Raw genomic sequence first — 18,235 nt, 5'->3', positions numbered from 1 at the left:
CGGAACTTCCGAACACGCACGAAGCGGTTCATCGCTTTCAGGTCCAGAATAGGACGCACTTTGCCCTCCTTTCTGGGCACAGTGAACAGATTTGAATAGAACCCCCGAAACCTGTCCCGATGAGGCACCGGGACAATCACCCCCTGAGACAGAAGGTCCTGCACTGCTTGGTGCAGGTCCTGCAGACGCCCCGGAGACAAGTGAAGATTTGAGGGAAAAAATCTGTCCGCCGGCCTGGAAAGGAATTCGATCTTGTACCCCGATCTAATGATTTCCTGAACCCACCTGTCCGATATCCGGAGCAGCCAAGGTTGGAGGAAACCGTGCAAACGTCCCCACACCCATGAAATGGGTGAGGACGCCCCCTTCAGGCAGAGGCGGACTGACCCGCAGAGCCGGCATTGCCAGACTTCTGCTTACCCGCCCAGGGATTCTTCTGGTTGCCCTGGGCCTTGAAGGGCTTGCCCTTGGATTGGTTCCGAAAGGCACGAAAGGACCCTTGACCGGATCGAGACGCCGAACCCCGCTTGCCCCGAAAGGACTTGTTCTTCGGGTTCTGGGGCAGCATAGTGCTCTTGTACCCCGTGACGCCTTTCACCAGGGTATCCAACGCCTCGCCAAAAAGGCGAGAGCCAGCATAGGGAAAATCAGCAACAGTTTTCCGTGAGGACTGGTCGGCCAACCAGCTCTTCAGCCATATCAGTCGCCGGTTAAGCACCGCGACACTAGAGAGGCGAGCCACCAAAGGAGCCTCATTTAAGGCCGCACTACACAAATACATGACTCCTTGGTGGATTTGATCCACCATTTCCAGCCGGGCAGGAGGAACACCATCAGACACGAGATTGCTCCTAAGCATCTTAGTCCAATCAGCCACTGCCTGAGCCACCAAAACGGACGCGAAAACTGGTTTGAGCAACGAGCCCGCCACCGTATAGGAATGGCGGGCCAGAGACTCCAACCGCCGGTCCGTGGGATCCCGGAAAACCGAGGAATCCTCCGTAGGAATCAAGGTAACCTTGTTTAACACGGCCACAGTGTGATCCACCTGTGGGGGAACACAACATCGCGATACCGTAGCCGGTGCAAAGGGATATAGCAACTTGAACCGACTAGGCACCAGGAATGGACGTTTCAACGTGCGCCACATTTCATTAACAGTGTAATGAAATTCAGCCGGGCAGGGAAAAACCTGCGCAGACTTGCGGGCCCTGTGCGTCCCAAAAGAGGACACAACGCCTGGAGGACTGGGCTCATCCTCCAAATGTAAAGTTTCCTTAACAGAAACAATTAACTCATCCATGGTCGCCCGTTCTTCAGGCGACCCCGGGGAGGAGGTATCAACCCCCTCCACCTCAGCCTCCCCCTCAGACCCCGGCGGGTCCAAGGATGAGCGGGACCCTAAATAGGGCACGCTCGCAGCAGCAGCCATATCACCATCTGAATCAGAGGAGAGAGATCTAGCCCTCTTTTTGGCAGCCCGTTCAGCCATCAACACTTCCATATTAGACACCAAAGTCGCCACCACAGCAGCCAAATCGGGTCTCAGCGGGGCCACAGGAGAACTGGGAGCCCCCACCAGAGCTGGGGGGAATTTGCTATCCTAAGAATCCATTGCTCCAGGTCACAGAAAAAAAAGTGCAATAAAGTGTGTACTGCCCCTTTAAGATCGCTGCGGAATGCGCAGCCCACCGCTACAGCTAACAGTGACAAAGACCCCCAAAGGAGAAGAGAAAACTGAGCCAGAAGCGATAATACAGAGGAATATTGAGAGCGATAACCTGCAGAGCCCGCAGTGTGTTGCTACTGATGCCTTGCTGCAGAGGAAAAGGAAGTGCTGCTGAAGTAGGCTGAACTTAAAGACTTTCAGACTCAGGGAAAATGGCTGCCCCATAGGACTGCATTGGAGGCTTCACGAAAATGGCCGCCGAACATGCGGTCAGATCGATCGTTCTACACCCACAAAATGGCGGCGGATGGCGCCAAAACAGCATGCAGTATCGCTCACAGAGGAGCTTACCATGCCTGCCCAAATTAAAGATGGCGGACCGCGCGAATTCACTCCGCTGCGGTCACCACACAACGTCTGCACCCCTAACAATGCACCGAAGTGACACAGGGAAGGGGACCCCCACACATACAGAATCTGCACAAGTGATCCCCGCAGGGACCGCATCAGGGAGTCACACAGGCACAGACATGGGGGACACACAGCAACACAGACTGCCACCCCAGACAGAGGCCCCCACACAGAAGTACTTACCTGTACCAGATGGCGTGGGATGCCTCTCTAAACGGAAAACCGCTGTCCTCATCTGACAGGGAGTGCCGTGAGCCAGGGCCATGACACCACAGCATCGCAGATGTGTCCTGTGAGGTAGCCACCTCACGGCTGCATCCCTGCGGCGAGCAGGGATGGGTCGTTTGTAATGCCAGGGCGAACCATAGCTGAACACTCAATGGCGGGCTGGGGGTCCATATGACCCTCCTGCCCTGGAGAACCAGGGCGGTCAGTCCGAATCCCAGCACCGCATGATCCATCTTCATCCGAAGAAAAGACTAACACTAGAAGCTGACAAAATAAACAGCTAGTAAAGAAAGAAAAAAAACTGACATTTTCAAAGAAAATCAAATAAAAGATTAGGAAGGCTGAGACTGAAGCCCCAGCACAGGGAAGCCTGACTACTCCGGACGCTAGGCAGATTAAAACTGAGTTGGGAGTGGTCACTGCAGGGGGGGTATTGACCAGATGGGACAGCCCCCATGGGTGTGTATATGCTAATGCCTTTTGTCTTTTGACTAAGTCTATAGGCCTAGCTATTCGTATGGAGCGGAAGTCAATACCCAGCAGTGATGACTTAGAGGCAGCGGCGACTGTCGGAGGACGTAAGAGAAAACGGTTTAACCTTAAAATACGTAAGGGGTTCTTCACTGTCAGAGCAGTAAGGATGTGGAATTCTCTTCCACAAGCAGTCGTATCAGCAGGGAGCATCGATAGTTTCAAAAAACGATTAGATGGGCACCTTAAAGACCACAACATACAGGGGTATACAATGTACGGTTAACAGCAAACACATCATAGGTTGAACTGGATGGACTGATGTCTTTTCAACCTCACAAACTATGTAACCCCCCCCTAATACTTACCTGAGCTCCTTCTCTATCCAGCCACTGTCTATCTATTCCAATTCACGAGTGCTTCAGCCGTCTCGCTCTCTCCTGATTGGCTGAGACAGCAGCGGCGCCATTGGCTCCCGCTGCTGTCAAAGTTAAGGCCCGTACACACGATAAGAAAATCCGTTGCGCGCTCGCTCCCTAGACCCTCACAAGCTAGCGACGTAGACCTACGTCGCTTTGCCTGTGAGGGGCTGACCGCCGACGTAGATCTGCGTTAGGCAGTCGGCAAGTGGTTAAAAAAAAAATTGATTTTTGTAAAATCTTACCGTAAAATCCTTTTCTCTTAGCTCATTGACAGACGTAGTCCTCGGTGATACACCACCTTCGGGTTATGTTGCCTCCACAGGAGCAGGACTAGACAGGAAATTAAAAAGCTCTGGCCACACCCTAGGGGCAGTCCCAGAGGGTATATCCTCTCTCTCTGCCTCAGCAAATCAGTTATGTGAAAAAGCAGTCTTTAGAGATTTTAACCCAACCCAACTCAAAAACAGAGGGGCGGGGACTACGTCTGTCAATGAGCTAAGAGAAAAGGATTTTACGGTAAGATTTTACAAAAATCCATTTTTCTCTAGCGCTCATTGACAGACGTAGTCCTCGGTGATACACCACCTTCGGGACGTCCCAGAGCAGTATCACAAATGAGGGGTGGGAAAATGGAAATCAAATCCCAATCTAGAAGGCCAAACCGGTGCCAACTAGAAGTTTACAATGCTCATCCTTAATGATGAGACTCAACAAAAAAGAAAAAAATTTTTTTTTTTTTTTCAAACAGAAAAAAACCCTCGAGGTAGACCACCGGTCTCCTCAAATTGCGGCCTGCAAAACCTTGCGGCCAAATGAGGCATCCGCCGATGCCGTCACATCAATTTTATAGAATTTTGTAAAGGTATGTACCGACGACCAGGTGGCCACCTTACATACCTGGACCACTGACGCCTGATGGCGAAAGGCCCAGGAAGTACTGAGCGCTCGAGTGGAGTGCGCCCTAACAGGGAACGGAGGACTCTGACCCTTAATAGAATAAGCCTGTACCACCGTTTGTCTAATCCATTTGGCAATGGTCGCGGCAGATGCAGGCAAACCCTTTCTGGGGCCATCCGTGATCACAAAAAGTGAATCCGTCTTACGGAATGATTCCGTAGCTTTCAGGTATACCCTGATTGCCCGAACCACATCTAAGGAATGCAACGCATGTTCCCGATGATGCTTGGGCTGAGGACACAAGGAAGGTAGTACAATATCTTCATTCAGATGAAAATCTGAAACCACCTTAGGAAGAAAAGATGGCTTAGGATGAAGTACTACCTTATCCCTATGAATCACTAGGTATGGGGACTGGCATGATAATGCAGCCAGTTCTGACACCCTGCGAGCAGAAGTAATAGCCACCAAGAAGGCCACCTTCTGGGATAAAGTAAGCAAGGGAATCTCCCTGATGTTTTCAAAGGGAGGTTTCTGTAGAACCGACAAAACCAAATTAAGATCCCAGGGCGGTAAGGGCGCGCGGACTGGAGGAGCCAGGTGCAGCACCCCCTGGATGAAATTCCGCACCAAGGACTTGGTAGCTAAAGGTTTCTGAAAGAAGATTGCCAATGCTGAAACTGGACCCTTGATGGTGCTCAAGGCTAGCTTCTGCTCAACCCCTTGTTGCAAAAAGGCCAATATTCGAGTCACCGAATAGGTACGTGGAGGAAATCCTAAAGATTCGCACCACGCAATATAAGTCTTCCATGTGTGATAATAGACCTTGCTGGAAGTCGCTTTCCTTGCTTTAATAAGGGTAGGAATGACTGAAGTAGACAAACCTCTGTCCTTCAGTACTTGGGTCTCAATGGCCAGGCCATTAAACCCAGCGACTGTAAAGCATGATGGTAAATTGGTCCTTGAGACCACAGACACTCCCTGAGACGAAGTTCCCACGGAACGTCTGCGACTAGCATGTCCAAGTCGGCCAGGCCGGCTTGAGGAGGCCAGCCTAGAATTTCTAGGACCACTGGCGCTGATAGAATCTGAACCAGGCGTCCCTAGAGGTATCTGGCCCCGACCATCCGAGAAAGTCTGGTCGTTTTCTGTTCCCACACATTTATCAGATACCTGATTGTTATCAGGAAGGGTGATCTTTTCTGGTTGAACCTCAGGGACCGAAGTCACCCGAATAGAGGCTACTTGGCCTATCTGGTCAACCAGATCCGATTCCTGTGAGGTATAGGGACTAATCTTAGGAAAAGGTAAAGGAAAAGATCTATTCAGGGAACGGTAACTACCGCTTCCTGTAGTACTTAAATGTTGGAAGGGAAGAATCGCACCGGTAGTAGTGGTTGAAGCTCGATCTAATGTCCTGAATACCGGTGAAAACGTCCCCCCACCCTGAAACCGGGTGGGGGCGCACCTTCAGGCTGTGTACTCCTTTGCTTCGGGTTTGGCTGGGTTGGTCCTCTGCTTGTCCGACCAGCCCTTCTTGAACCCTCCTGGAGGAGTCTTGCCTTTCCCGATAGTACCAGCCGGGCGCCCTTTATGGGCGGTAAAGAAAGGTCCTCGCTTGTTGCGAGGTCCCTTAGCTTTAGCAGCCTGTGGCAAAAAAGTGCTCTTGCCCCCAGTGGCATCCTTGATGATTTCATCTAGGTTGGCCCCAAATAGACGATTCCCCTGAAAAGGGAGATTTGTCAAGGTCTTTTTGGAACCTAGGTCAGCTGACCAGCATTTTAACCACAGCACACGTCTGAGGATCACCGCTGACATAGATGCATGCCCTAATAAGGGAGTAGTGTCCAAGGCTGCGTCACAGATAAACTGTAGCCCTTGTATAATCTGTTCCATCAAATCAGATGTCTCCTGGGGAATATCTTTTCCCCTAAGGTCTTGGCGTACCATTTTCGCCCATTCCGTAAGTGTCTGGGAAACTAGACCAATAACAATTACTGGTCTAAATGCTGACCCTATCAGAGAGAAGATGGTGCGGGACTCTGCTTCCATCTTTCGATCCACCGGATCCTTAAAGGACGAAGTGTCCTCCACTGGGATAACCGTGGCTTTATTCAGCCTGGAAATAGGTGGATCCACCACTGGTGGCACCGTCCATTTCTTAATGATGGATTCCTCAAACGGATAGCGTCTAGCAATACGCTTGGAAATAGTAAAGGTACGTTTAGAATGCTCCCATTCTCCTTTAATCTGATTACCGAAACATTTGGGTACAGGAAAAACCTTCACCGTTTTGATGGGCTTATTAGTACCAAAAGGAATCTCTGTTTCAGTTGCCTCTGCCGGTAAAGCCTCAAGTTTTAAGGTTTCCTGCACTGCCACAACTAGTGCGTCCACCAATGCTTCTTCCTGAATTATAGCAGGAGAAGAAGCGTCCTCCTCACTGTCTGAGGGGGCTTTACCTGGGATAACAGCCTTTGCAGAGGAACCTGCAACTGCAGTGACCATCTCTGAATCAGAGTCAGAGGTGTCAGATAGTATAGGGGTAGGCGGGGGTCGCTTACTTGACCCCCGTCCCTGACAGGCTGCCTCCACCCGAGCCACCATAGACTCCAAAATTGCTGTAAATGATTCTACACTCTGTGCACCGGCGGGTCCCGTGGCCCCCTCGAGGGAAACAGGTGGGGGAATATGTGTGGCAGGGTCCATGATAATTCCAGTCACTTCCTGGATAATATAATTCAAAAATAAAAAACATGGCCGCCCCCATGCTGGAGACACGAGGCTACGCCAAAATGGCGGCTCGTGCGATCCAGCAAAAAAAATGGCGGCGGCCTGTACTGAATAGCGGTGTGCTGCAGGGCACACAACACTCTCTCTGCATGGGGATTTGGCGTGGTTGGCGGTACCGGCCCTGGCGGACCGCATGGCCATTCGGGAGGCCTGCTAATAGCTGGAGATCTGATTAGGAAGGCAGTCTACATGTCCGTGGCTTCTGACTGGTAGGTAGCTTATTCTTATCACCGTAAGATTCCCAGAATGCCACAGATTATAATCTTTTTAACATGTATACAATTAGATTGTTAGCTCCCAAACCAAGCCCCCTGGCTTTTTGCACATAAAATCACACTCAAAGTAGGAGGATCTGTGTCATTTATAGGATAGAGAGGGACTCTATCTTACCATACAGAGAGGGGCCCGCGTTCACCACAAGACCCGTCAGGGGAAAAGGGGGAACATACTACTCACCATACCGGAACCAGGCGGGCACCAACTCCTGACAGTACCCCTCTCCACCGGGGCGGGAGGGCTGTCGACCGATATGGACGCCGTGACTCATGGTCTTTGGCGTTTCAGCGAGACGTTTAACTCGCGGGGTCAGTCCTTTAATGGGACTTTGTCGCGGCCGACCCAGCGCGGAGCTATGGCCTGCACGCGCTCGTAGGCTGAACTGGGGTGACCACCGGATCTCAACATCCAGCCCGTCGCCCAGTTCAGCTTTCTTGCTTGAAGATCTCACAGGAACACTGGAGAAAAAAAGCTGTCTAAAAAAACCTTTAAGAAAAAAATTTTGCCAGGACCTAAGATCCCAGCAAGGTATCTAGGTCCTTACTCCTAACTAGACAGAAAATAACTGATTTGCTGAGGCAGAGAGAGAGAGAGAGGACATACCCTCTGGGACTGCCCCTAGGGTGTGGCCAGAGCTTTTTAATTTCCTGTCTAGTCCTGCTCCTGTGGAGGCAACATAACCCGAAGGTGGTGTATCACCGAGGACTACGTCTGTCAATGAGCGCTAGAGAAAATGTTCTACTTGTGCCTGTAAAGTCCATTTTGTTCTAGATTCTATTTATATTTCACTGGATCAACATGGCACAGTTTTTTTTTTTTTATAAAGTTTAGAAATGATGGTTTATGTACAGTATTTTATAACAGGTTACTTTTGAAGCAAACCGGTGAACAGTAGGGAGCTAAAAAAAAAAAAAAAAGTAAAAATTCCTCTGCATAGCAGGGACCCTCTTTTGCCCAATCAGACTTCAACAGTGTCTCCAAGCTGCTCTGACGCAGCCTGGGGGCCCCATAACAAAAGCTGAACTCCTATAAACCAGTGGTCCTCAACTCCAGTCCTCAGGACCCACTAACAGGCCAGGTTTGCAAGATAACTGAAATACATCCCAGGTGATATAATTTGCTGCTCATTGATTGCACTATTCTAGTCTGCATCTCCCCAAGTTAATACTTAAAATCTGGCCTGTAGTGGGCCCCGAGGACCGGAGTTGAGGACCACTGCTATAAAGCCTATAATGTGATGGAAGTAATGGTAGTCCACCTCCTCCCCTTCACTTGTGCTGCAATGCCCACATCAATATCATTAGAACAGAAGCAGGAAAAGATCAGCCATGAAGATTAATAAAATCCTCCCTAAGTATATAGGATTGATTTCTCCCTCTCTGGAATATCACTTTAATATTCTTAGGTGACCGGTCCACCTTATTTAAATTTGGGATTCGGATCTAGGCTCGTCTCCATCTCAATGGATGGTCAAATAAGTAAAACATTTTATTTTATTTTTTCCAGCCATCTATTTTACAATTTCTTTTCCTTAGATTAATTTCATGTACTAGCACCCTTTAGGCTATTATTTTCATTTATAACAGTCTGTGTTAAGCACTAAATAAGAGATCGCTTAGAAAGAGAAAAAAAAATTAATCATAGCAGAGCCCAAGACACAGGCAGTGCCGTCTTCTCCATGACTGCAGAACACAAAACCCTACAGCAATAGTGACACATAGTGGCCATAAAAAGTTCTGCAAGATAACAGCAGCTCAGGTAAAAAAATGGTAATAGGATTTTGGAACTCACCGTAAAATCCATTTTCCTGGGGCCTCCATGGCGCCAGGAAAGGAAAATTACAGTATGTACGATACAATTTTCCATTTTTTGGGATTCTATTGAGGGACACAGAAGATCATAAGAGGAGAGGGGAGGGTCCTGTATCCAGTACTGTTCTCAAGGCAGGGGCATAACTACAGGGGTTGCAACTGCAACCTGTGCGGCTCCTCTGTACACCTGGATAGGATGGACGGCGGGAGCAGCATGTAGAGAAATCACTGTCCTCCTGTTTCCCCCTGTAGCTGCAGGAGGAAAATGGAGGAGATTGGTTCCTCTGTATGCTGCCCCCGCCACTCCTCCTATCCATTTCACTTGTTTTCTGCTGTCTCTGGGCCCCTGTGTGCTCCCCTGGTCCCCCCCCCCCCTTACTGTGCTCCCCTGGTTCTCTCCCCCTACTGTGCTCCCTCCCCCCCCCTACTGTGCTCCTCTGGTCCTCCCCCCCTACTGTGCTCCTCTGGTCCTCCCCCCCCCCTACTGTGCTCCCCTGGTTCCCCCCCCCCTACTGTGCTCCCCTGGTTCCCCCACCCCCTACTGTGCTCCCCTAGTTCCCCCCCCCCTACTGTGCTCCCCTGGTTCCCCCCCCCCTACTGTGCTCCCCTGGTTCCCCCCCCCTACTGTGCTCACCTGGTTCCCCCCCCCTACTGTGCTCCCCTGGTTCCCCCCCCTACTGTGCTCCCCTGGTTCCCCCCCCCTACTGTGCTCCCCTGGTTCCCCCCCCCTACTGTGCTCCCCTGGTCCCCCCCCCCCTACTGTGCTCCCCTGGTCCCCCCCCCTACTGTGCTCCCCTGGTCCCCCCCCCTACTGTGCTCCTCTGGTTCCCCCCCCCCCTACTGTGCTCCCCTGGTTCCCCCACCCCTACTGTGCACCCCTGGTCCCCCCCTACTGTGCCCCCCTGGTCCCCCCCCTCACTTTGCTCCCTCTCCTGCCGGCTGCTGCAGGGGATGTGTCACAATAGAGAACCAGGAAGATGTCGGTAAATATGTAATTTATCAGCTCCTTCCTTTTCTGAATGGACAGAGTCATAGTCAGTGATATTGTAAAATAAAATAAAATTATAAAAATACAATTAAAATACTACTGACACCAGTGGGTGAACTTCCAGGATCGCAAAGGTCAGACTGGCGACCAGGCCCTGGCATTCCACCACCGTGGGGAAGCCACAAGATGGCAGGAACTTGTTAAAGGGTCCCCCTGCGGGACTGTAATAAAGAGCCCTGCAATGAGAGTAAAGGGCCCCAGGATCAGTGGGAAGAGCCCCAGGCTTGAAGGGAAGGGCCCCGGCCAGGGGTCCCTTCAAGATATCTTGCACCGAGGCCCTGAAGGTTCTAGTTACGCCTCTGTCTCAAGGTTATGGATTTCACTGCTAAGTCACAAATCTATTTTGCTAATCATACAGACTCCTTTAACCCCTTCCAGCCCCGGCGTCCGTTTAAAAAGTTCTGAATATCGGGGACAGGAGGGGGGGGAAAAAAAAAAAAAAAATTGGTTGAGAAAACTCAGCATTCATGTAACCACTGTGATTGGTTGTCACAGGGGTCACATGATTGGAAGCCGGTTCCATAGGTTACCAATCCATAGTGAGGACCAGAAGCAGCTTTTTCTAGCTCCATCTCTGTGTTGGGGTCTCAGCACAGAGACATCGGCTGTCCAGTGACACCTGCACTAGATTTCCAAAAGTATTGGGACGCCTGCCTTTACACACACATGAACTTCAATGGCATCCCAGTCTTACTCCGTAGGGTTCAATATTGAGTTGGCCCACCCTTTGCAGCTATAACAGCTTCAACTCTCCTGGGAAGGCTGTCCACAAGGTTTAGGAGTGTGTCTATGGGAAAGTTTGACCATTCTTCCAGAAGCACATTTGTGAGGGTCAGGCATTGATGTTGGACAATAAGGCCTGGCTCACAATCTCCACTCTAATTCATCCCAAAGGTGTTGAGGTCCCATATCCCTAAATACTGTTCAATAAAAGATGTCCATCTAAGAATTTATTGAAATTAGCAACATTACCTGCTGCAACCACCGCTTGTAGAAGGGGAGTTCCACATCCCTTACCGCTGTAACAGTAAAAACCCTTCACACAGTTTAAGTTTGAATCTATTCTCATCCAACCTCATTGATTGGCCACGTGTCTTCATGAGTGACCCAAGACTGAATAGTTTTGTCCCAATGCTGGAATCACCATTGCCATATTTGCATGTAACTATCATATCCCCTCTTAAGTCCCGGTTCCCACTATAGCGATGACAGACATTACATGTGATTCGGAGCGCACTGCCATGTCTGTGCGATACGCATTCAGCCACACAGATTGTATGGCTGAATTCGCATCGCATTAGGACACAACTCGCACAGGACCCTTTTTTTGGGTGCGCACCAGAATCGGATCGCATGGCGGTTCACACCGAAGTGATCCAATTCATGCCTGAACTGACAGTTCGCACTGCGATATGCGAACTGATTTGGGGGCGTCGTTAACTTTGTAATGACACCTCCAGCGATTCACATATGACAGCGTGAACTGCCTGCGTTTTGAATGCGATCCGGGAACCCTCAATGGATTTGCAGGTTTCTCGCATTGCATATGTGTGAACCGCCACTAAGAGTCTCTTAGCGAGAATACGTTTAAGGGCCAGTTCACACCATAGAAACACACAGTCCTGATACATTCAGGATGCTTTTCCTGTATATGTGTTTTTGAAGCGTTTCGGTGCATTTTTTGGTGCATTTCAGTGCATTTTCCCCCATCTTTTTTCTTCATCTTAAATAATGACGTGTGTTCCAGTGCATTTCTTATGCGTTTCAATATAGTTCAGTGCAGAAAAAAACACATGTTCTACTTTTTTTCTTACTGGAACTGACCGGCACCGGAAACTGAACAGACCCGGCACCGGCACCGGAACAGACCCCGGCACCGGAGCAGACCCCGGCACCGGAGCAGACCCCGGCACCGGAGCAGACCCCGGCACCGGAGCAGACCCCGGCACCGGAGCAGACCCCGGCACCGGAGCAGACCCCGGCACCGGAGCAGACCCCGGCACCGGAGCAGACCCCGGCACCGGAGCAGACCCCGGCACCGGAGCAGACCCCGGCACCGGAGCAGACCCCGGCACCGGAGCAGACCCCGGCACCGGAGCAGACCCCGGCACTGGAGCAGACCCCGGCACTGGAGCAGACCCCGGCACTGGAGCAGACCCCGGCACTGGAGCAGACCCCGGCACTGGAGCAGACCCCGGCACTGGAGCAGACCCCGGCACTGGAGCAGACCCCGGCACTGGAGCAGACCCCGGCACTGGAGCAGACCCCGGCACTGGAGCAGACCCCGGCACTGGAGCAGACCCCGGCACTGGAGTGAACTATGCCATTGAAAACCACATAACCTACTATCCATGCGTTTTTGACGCAGAAAAAAAATGCACTGAATTTCATGTGGTGTGAACTGGTCTTAATGTTTGTAGTCATTCCTTATACCCGAGATCCTGCAGCCTTCTTTTTACCTTTGTTGCCCTTCTCTGGACTCCTCCAGCACATCCATCCTGAGTATTGATGACCAGAATTGGACGGAATACGCCAGATGTGGCCAAACCAGGGTTTTGTACATTGGTAGAATTAGAGTTTTATCTCTAGAGGAAATACTGAACCTTTTTAATGCAAGCTAACATTCTGCTGGCATTGTATGCTACTGCTGAGTCTCATCAACCAGGACCCCCCAAATCCTTTTCCATCCTGGATTCATTTAGAAGTTTGCCCCCCCAGTGAGTAACTTGAATTCATATTTTTAACCACTTAAGCCCCGGAGGATTTGGCAGCTCAAAGACCAGGCTCTATTTTGCGATTCGGCACTGCGTGACTTTAACGGACAATTGCGCGGTCGTGCGATGCTGTACCCAAATGAAATGGACGTCCTTTTATTCCCACAGAGCTTTCTTTTGGTGGTATTTGATCACCTGTGTGATTTTTACTTTTTGTGCTATAAACAAAAAAAAAAAAAAGAGCGACAATTTTGAAAAAATAAATATTTTCACGGTTTTTTTTATATGAAATTCAAAAAAAAAAAAAAAAAAAAATGTAAAGATCAAAATTTTTTTTAGGACAATTTGTTTTCTGCTACATATTTTTGGTTAAAAAAAAAAAAAAAATTAGCAATAAGCGTATTTTGATTGGTTTGTGCAAAAGTTATTCCTAACTACGGGAAAGATTTGTGTCATTTTTATTTTAACTAGTAATGGTGGCGATCTGCGATTTTTTTTTCGGGACTGCGACATTGCGGGGGACAGATTGGACCCTGACATTTTTGACACTTTTGGGGGTACCAGTGACATTACTACAGTAATCAGTGCTATACATATGCACTGTTACTGTAAAAAGGACACTGGCAGGGAAGAGGTTAACTTTATTGGTAATCAGTGGGCTAAATTAATCCATAGGGGTGTGATTCTAACTGTAAAGGGGCGTGGCTTGTGATGTAACCACAGAGACATACGATCCTACATAGCAGGATCGTATGATCTCTGCAGTTACACCAGGGAGAATGACCGGTGGCTTTGTTTACATCAGCCGCCTGCCTTTCTCCCTCTCCAGCGGGAAATCGCGAGTGACCGGCGGACATCGGAGCCACCAGTCACTCGTGCAGGGATGCCGGGGAACAGGCGGGGGCGTGCCTCCGGCCGCGCGCTCTCGCCCCCCACAGGAGACTGAGCGAGTGATGTACCCATACGTCACTTTGCCCAGCAGCGGCTGCCTGCCGCAGTATATCTGCGGTGGGCGGTCGTTATGTGGTTAAAGTGCAGTACTTTATATTTGCCTATGTTGAGCCTCCCGTTCTTATTCCTCCAGAGTTGTGTTACTGCTCAGGTCACCAGGTGAAAAAAAAAAAAAAAAAATGGATGCAGCCGTCACATGTAATGATTGGTAAGCTGCAATAGAATACATTTTTATGGTCGTGAAATTTGAAGAAATGGCGCCTCCTAGTGATATACTTCTGCAAATGTTGATACGGCAGCCATCAATTTTTGGTATAACCAAAAATGTTAAAGATTAAAGAAATTTGAGGCGCTGTATCTCAATGTGCTAAGTGCAATTAACAAACAATTAATATACCTTAGTGATAAATATCACTATCAAACGTGCTTCATGCGTCTTTTGTCGGGTTTTGTCTTTTTTGCAGGTGTATGTCGGATCCGGAAAATTTTAGAAAAGCAAAAAAGTTTAACCGCCAAGAAGCGACTGAGTTCTGGAAACTATTGTACTGCTTATTATTACAAACCTACTCAAGAAGTGACCATTGGTCAATTTCAAGAAACGGAAAAAAGGGATTAATAGTGGGATTGCGCAATCGCCTATTTTATTTTCTCCGTTTTAGATCGTATTGCGGGAAAAGCGCCGTACCCTACATTGTGAGCCTATCCAGGGAGTCCATTCCATCACCAAGGTGGTTATCCCTTTTGGAATAAATAGCAAAGTGAGTTGGGTTCCAGAGGCCCTTGGTCGTCTTGGTAAATGACCCTCTTATTAACCACTTGCCTACCGCCCCACGCAGATTTACTGCGGCAGGGCGTCTCGGCTACGCATAATCACGTAGATCTATGTGATGTGCATGAAGTCTTGGCGGAGCACTGCGGGAGGAGCGGGCTCGATCGCCGCCGGCCTCCTGCAATCTTCGGGGAAACTGACAGGAGAGCCGCCTGCCTATGTAAACAAAGCAGGAGGCTCTCCTGTCAGGTTAGCTGAGACACACGATCCTCTCTGCCTGTCTGACAGAAGAGCCGCCTGCCTATGTAAACAAAGCCAGAGGCTCTCCTGTCAGGTTAGCTGAGACACACAAGCTCCCTGTCTGACAGGAGAGCCACCTGCTATGTTTACATAGGCCGGCGGCTCTCCTGTCAGACAGGCACAGAGATCCGTGCGTCTCAGCTATGCTGAAACACCGATCTCTGTGCCTTTCACAGAGCCTTCCACACAGTCAGTAAGCACAATTTAGGAGCAAACCTAACCCCTTGATCACCCCCCAGTGTTAACCCCTTCCCTGCCAGTAAAAGTGCAAATTATTTAGCACTGATTACTGTATTAAATGTCACTGGTCCCCAAAAAGTGTCAAAAATGTCAGTTAGGGGTCCGATCTTACCGCTGTAATGTCGCAGGCCCGCTAAAAAAATTGCAGATCGCCGCCATTACTAGAAAAAAAATAAAAGTTCAAAAATCTATCCCGTAGTTTGTTAACGCTATGACTATTAAAATACGCTTTTTGGGATTTTTTTTTTTTTACAAAAAATATGTAGCAGATTATAAAAATGGCCTAAAAAAAATTTCATTTTTTAAAAAAATTTTTTATTGGGAATGTTATACTGTACCGTAAAAAAATAGTGTGGCAGATTGTGTTGCGTTTATATTTCTATGATGGTTTTGCTTCTATTACGTTTGTTTTTGCCTTCTGTGGAAGACTTTGTACAATGGATGTTTCACTTATCTTCTGTTACTACCACTTGTTTATTTAAATATTTGAAAAATTAAAAAAAAAAAAATGCGTTTTTTTCAAAATTGTCACTCTCTTGTTTAGGGCGCAAAATCTAAAAGCCGCAGGAGGTGTTCAAATACTACGAAAAGAAAGCTCTATTTGTGGGAAAAAATAAAAGGACATCAATTATATTTGGGTACAGGGTCGCATGACCGCGCTATTGTCAGTGAAGTAACTCAGTGCCTAATTGCAAAAAATAGCCTGGTCATTAAAAAAGGGGAAAAAATCTTCTGGTCCAGAAGTGGTTAATGGACTTTTTACACGCTATCTACGGTCTTGCTGCCAGCCCACAAGAAAATATAAAATAAAAAGCGGGGAGCGATCGCGGGTGCACTGTGGCAAACGCGGCCGCCGGATCGGCATCCCGCTGCCTAGTGGAGGCGGGAGTGCGCGCGACCGGTGTAGGGCTATGTCTGCTCACGCAGGAGAGCCAGCCTGCTGCAGTAAACGTGTGGCGGGCAGTCGGGAAGCAGATAAAAAAAACTTTTCGTAGTAATGCAGGAGGTTGGTGCGCCCTTCTCGTTTTTCCTACTACTATGAAAGCCGGTGTATTACTGGTCCATGCACAGCGCTCTCGCTAAACCCAATGCGATGTTGATGCAATACATACAGATTCATTGGTGGAAGGTTGCATATCAAAAATCTCCGTTCCCGTGCAGAAACACACACAAGAAATATCAGCTGCAACTGGCTGGAGGGGGAATATAATCCATAAATTAAAGCAGACCTGAAGCTTCAGAAGAGCTCTGCCTAACCAGCCAGCCAATCAGTAGCTCTGCCTGAATACCGCTCCTGGACCATGACAATGGACACATGACCCCCCTTATCAGATGTTGCTAGAACTGGGAGCTGAAGTCACAGGTAGCCTGAAGCAGTTTTTAGGCGATCATAAAAAAAAAAAAAGTTTTACTGGCAGATTACAAATTCAGACAGCTGAGGGGTGTAAAACAGAAGTTCCAAGAGTTTTGGTCAGCTATAAAGTTATACTGGGTGGATGGGCATTAGAAACTCAAAAGAGTGATTTTACTGCTCTCCTGGTGATGTCCTTTAAATATGTAAAGACTTTACCAGTCGCTCTTCACACTCACCAGCTCCCCACCGGGAAGGTTCACAGATGAAAGCAGCAATACAGAGTCCAGCCGTGTTCTTGTATCCACTTTCCATCGCTTCTGCTGTACCTGCACAGACACATAGATAAATAATAAAACCTTTATGAAGAGTCATTTTAAATCATAACCTGCAGTCAGGTATAATCTTCAATTACTGGCAAAAAAAAAAAAAAAAAAAAACCCCCATGAAGGGTCACAAAGAGGAGATGTGACTTTTGTGATTTTAACCGCTTGCCGACCGCCGCACGACTATTTACTGCGGCGGTCAGCCCCTCACAGGCAGATCGACGTAGGTCTACGTCGCTAGCCTGTGAGGGTCTAGGGAGCGAGCGCGCGCTGCCGGAGGCATGGTCACGGACCCCCCCCGCACGCGTGTGACCGGCGGACCCGATGTCCGCCGGTCACTTGCAATCGTCGGGTGGAGAGGGAGAAAGGCAGGCGGCTAATGTAAACAAGCCGCCTGTCATTCTCCCCTGTGTAGGAATGGTGATCATACGGTTCTACTATGTAGGACCGTTGATCACTGTTCCTACACCTCAAGCCACAGCCAATCACAGTTAGAATCACGCCCCTAGGGATACACATAACCCCTCCTTCTCAATAAAAGTTAACCCCTTCACTGCCAGTGTAATTTTACAGTAACAGTGCATATATATAGCACTGATTACTGCAGTAATGTCACTGGTAACCCCAAAAGTGTCAAAAATGTCAGTCAAGGGTCCGATCTGTCCGCCGCAATGTCGCAGTCCCGCAAAAAAAAAATCGCAGATCGCCGCCATTACAAAAAACACCAAAAATGACAGAAATCTTTCCCTTTGTTAGTAAACGCAATAACTTTTGCGCAAACCAATCCAAATACGCTTTTTGCGATTTTTTTACCAAACATGGTAAAAAAAAAAAAAAAAATTGGAATAAAATGTTAAAAAAAAAATTAGATTCTTACTTTTTTTTGGGGGGGGGGGAATTTCAAAAAAAATATTGAAAAATATTGTTTTTGCAAAATTGACGCTGTTTTTTTGTTTATAGCGCAAAAAGTTAAAATCGCACAGGTGATCAAATACCACCAAAAGAAAGCTCTGTTTGTGGGGAAAAAAAAGGACGTCAAATTCGTTTAGGTACAGCGCCGCACGACCGCGCAATTGTCCGTTAAAGTCATGCAGCGCCGAATCCCAAAATAGGCCCTGGTCAGGAAGGGGGTAAAATCTTCCGGGGCTTAAGTGGTAAATCATACCTGCAGTAAGGTATAATATTCTATTACTGCCAAAAAAAAAATAGTCTACAGTCAGGTATGATCTTCTATCACTGCCAAAAAAAGAATTAAAAATAGAAGATTATACTTGGCTGAAGACAATTTTTTTTTATTTTTTTGGCAGTGATAGTTTTCTATCACTGACAAAAAAATGGTCTGCACTGCAGTCAGGCATAATCTAGAAGTACCAAAAAATAATAAATAGTCGGCAGTCAGGTATGATCTTCCATCACTGCCAATAAAAAAAAAAAAAAAAAAAACCCCCTATGAAAGGGTCACAAAGAGGAGATGTGGCTTTTGTGATTTTAACATCGCAGTCTATGGCACTCACGTCAAGGAAAAAAAAAATGCAGAAAAGTATTGCAGGAACTATTT

At 48.3% G+C, this 18,235-nt stretch overlaps 1 protein-coding gene across 1 annotated transcript in view; it reads right to left on the bottom strand.

Annotated features, from left to right (window-relative positions):
• EXOSC2 (exosome component 2) overlaps nt 1-18,235 on the bottom strand; it is a 78,105-nt gene that overhangs the window by 35,398 nt on the left and 24,472 nt on the right. The window contains exon 4 of the mRNA XM_082263101.1: nt 16,591-16,680. Within this exon, the coding sequence (XP_082119227.1) occupies nt 16,591-16,680 (90 nt within the window). The remainder of the gene's footprint in view (nt 1-16,590; nt 16,681-18,235) is intronic.

This window comes from Pelophylax lessonae, assembly GCF_965119305.1.
Source record: "Pelophylax lessonae genome assembly, chromosome: 7".
In the NCBI taxonomy this organism is placed as follows: Eukaryota; Metazoa; Chordata; class Amphibia; order Anura; family Ranidae; genus Pelophylax; species Pelophylax lessonae.
The sequence above is the reverse complement of the archived record's forward strand: the minus strand, read 5'-3'. Positions and strand labels throughout refer to the sequence as shown.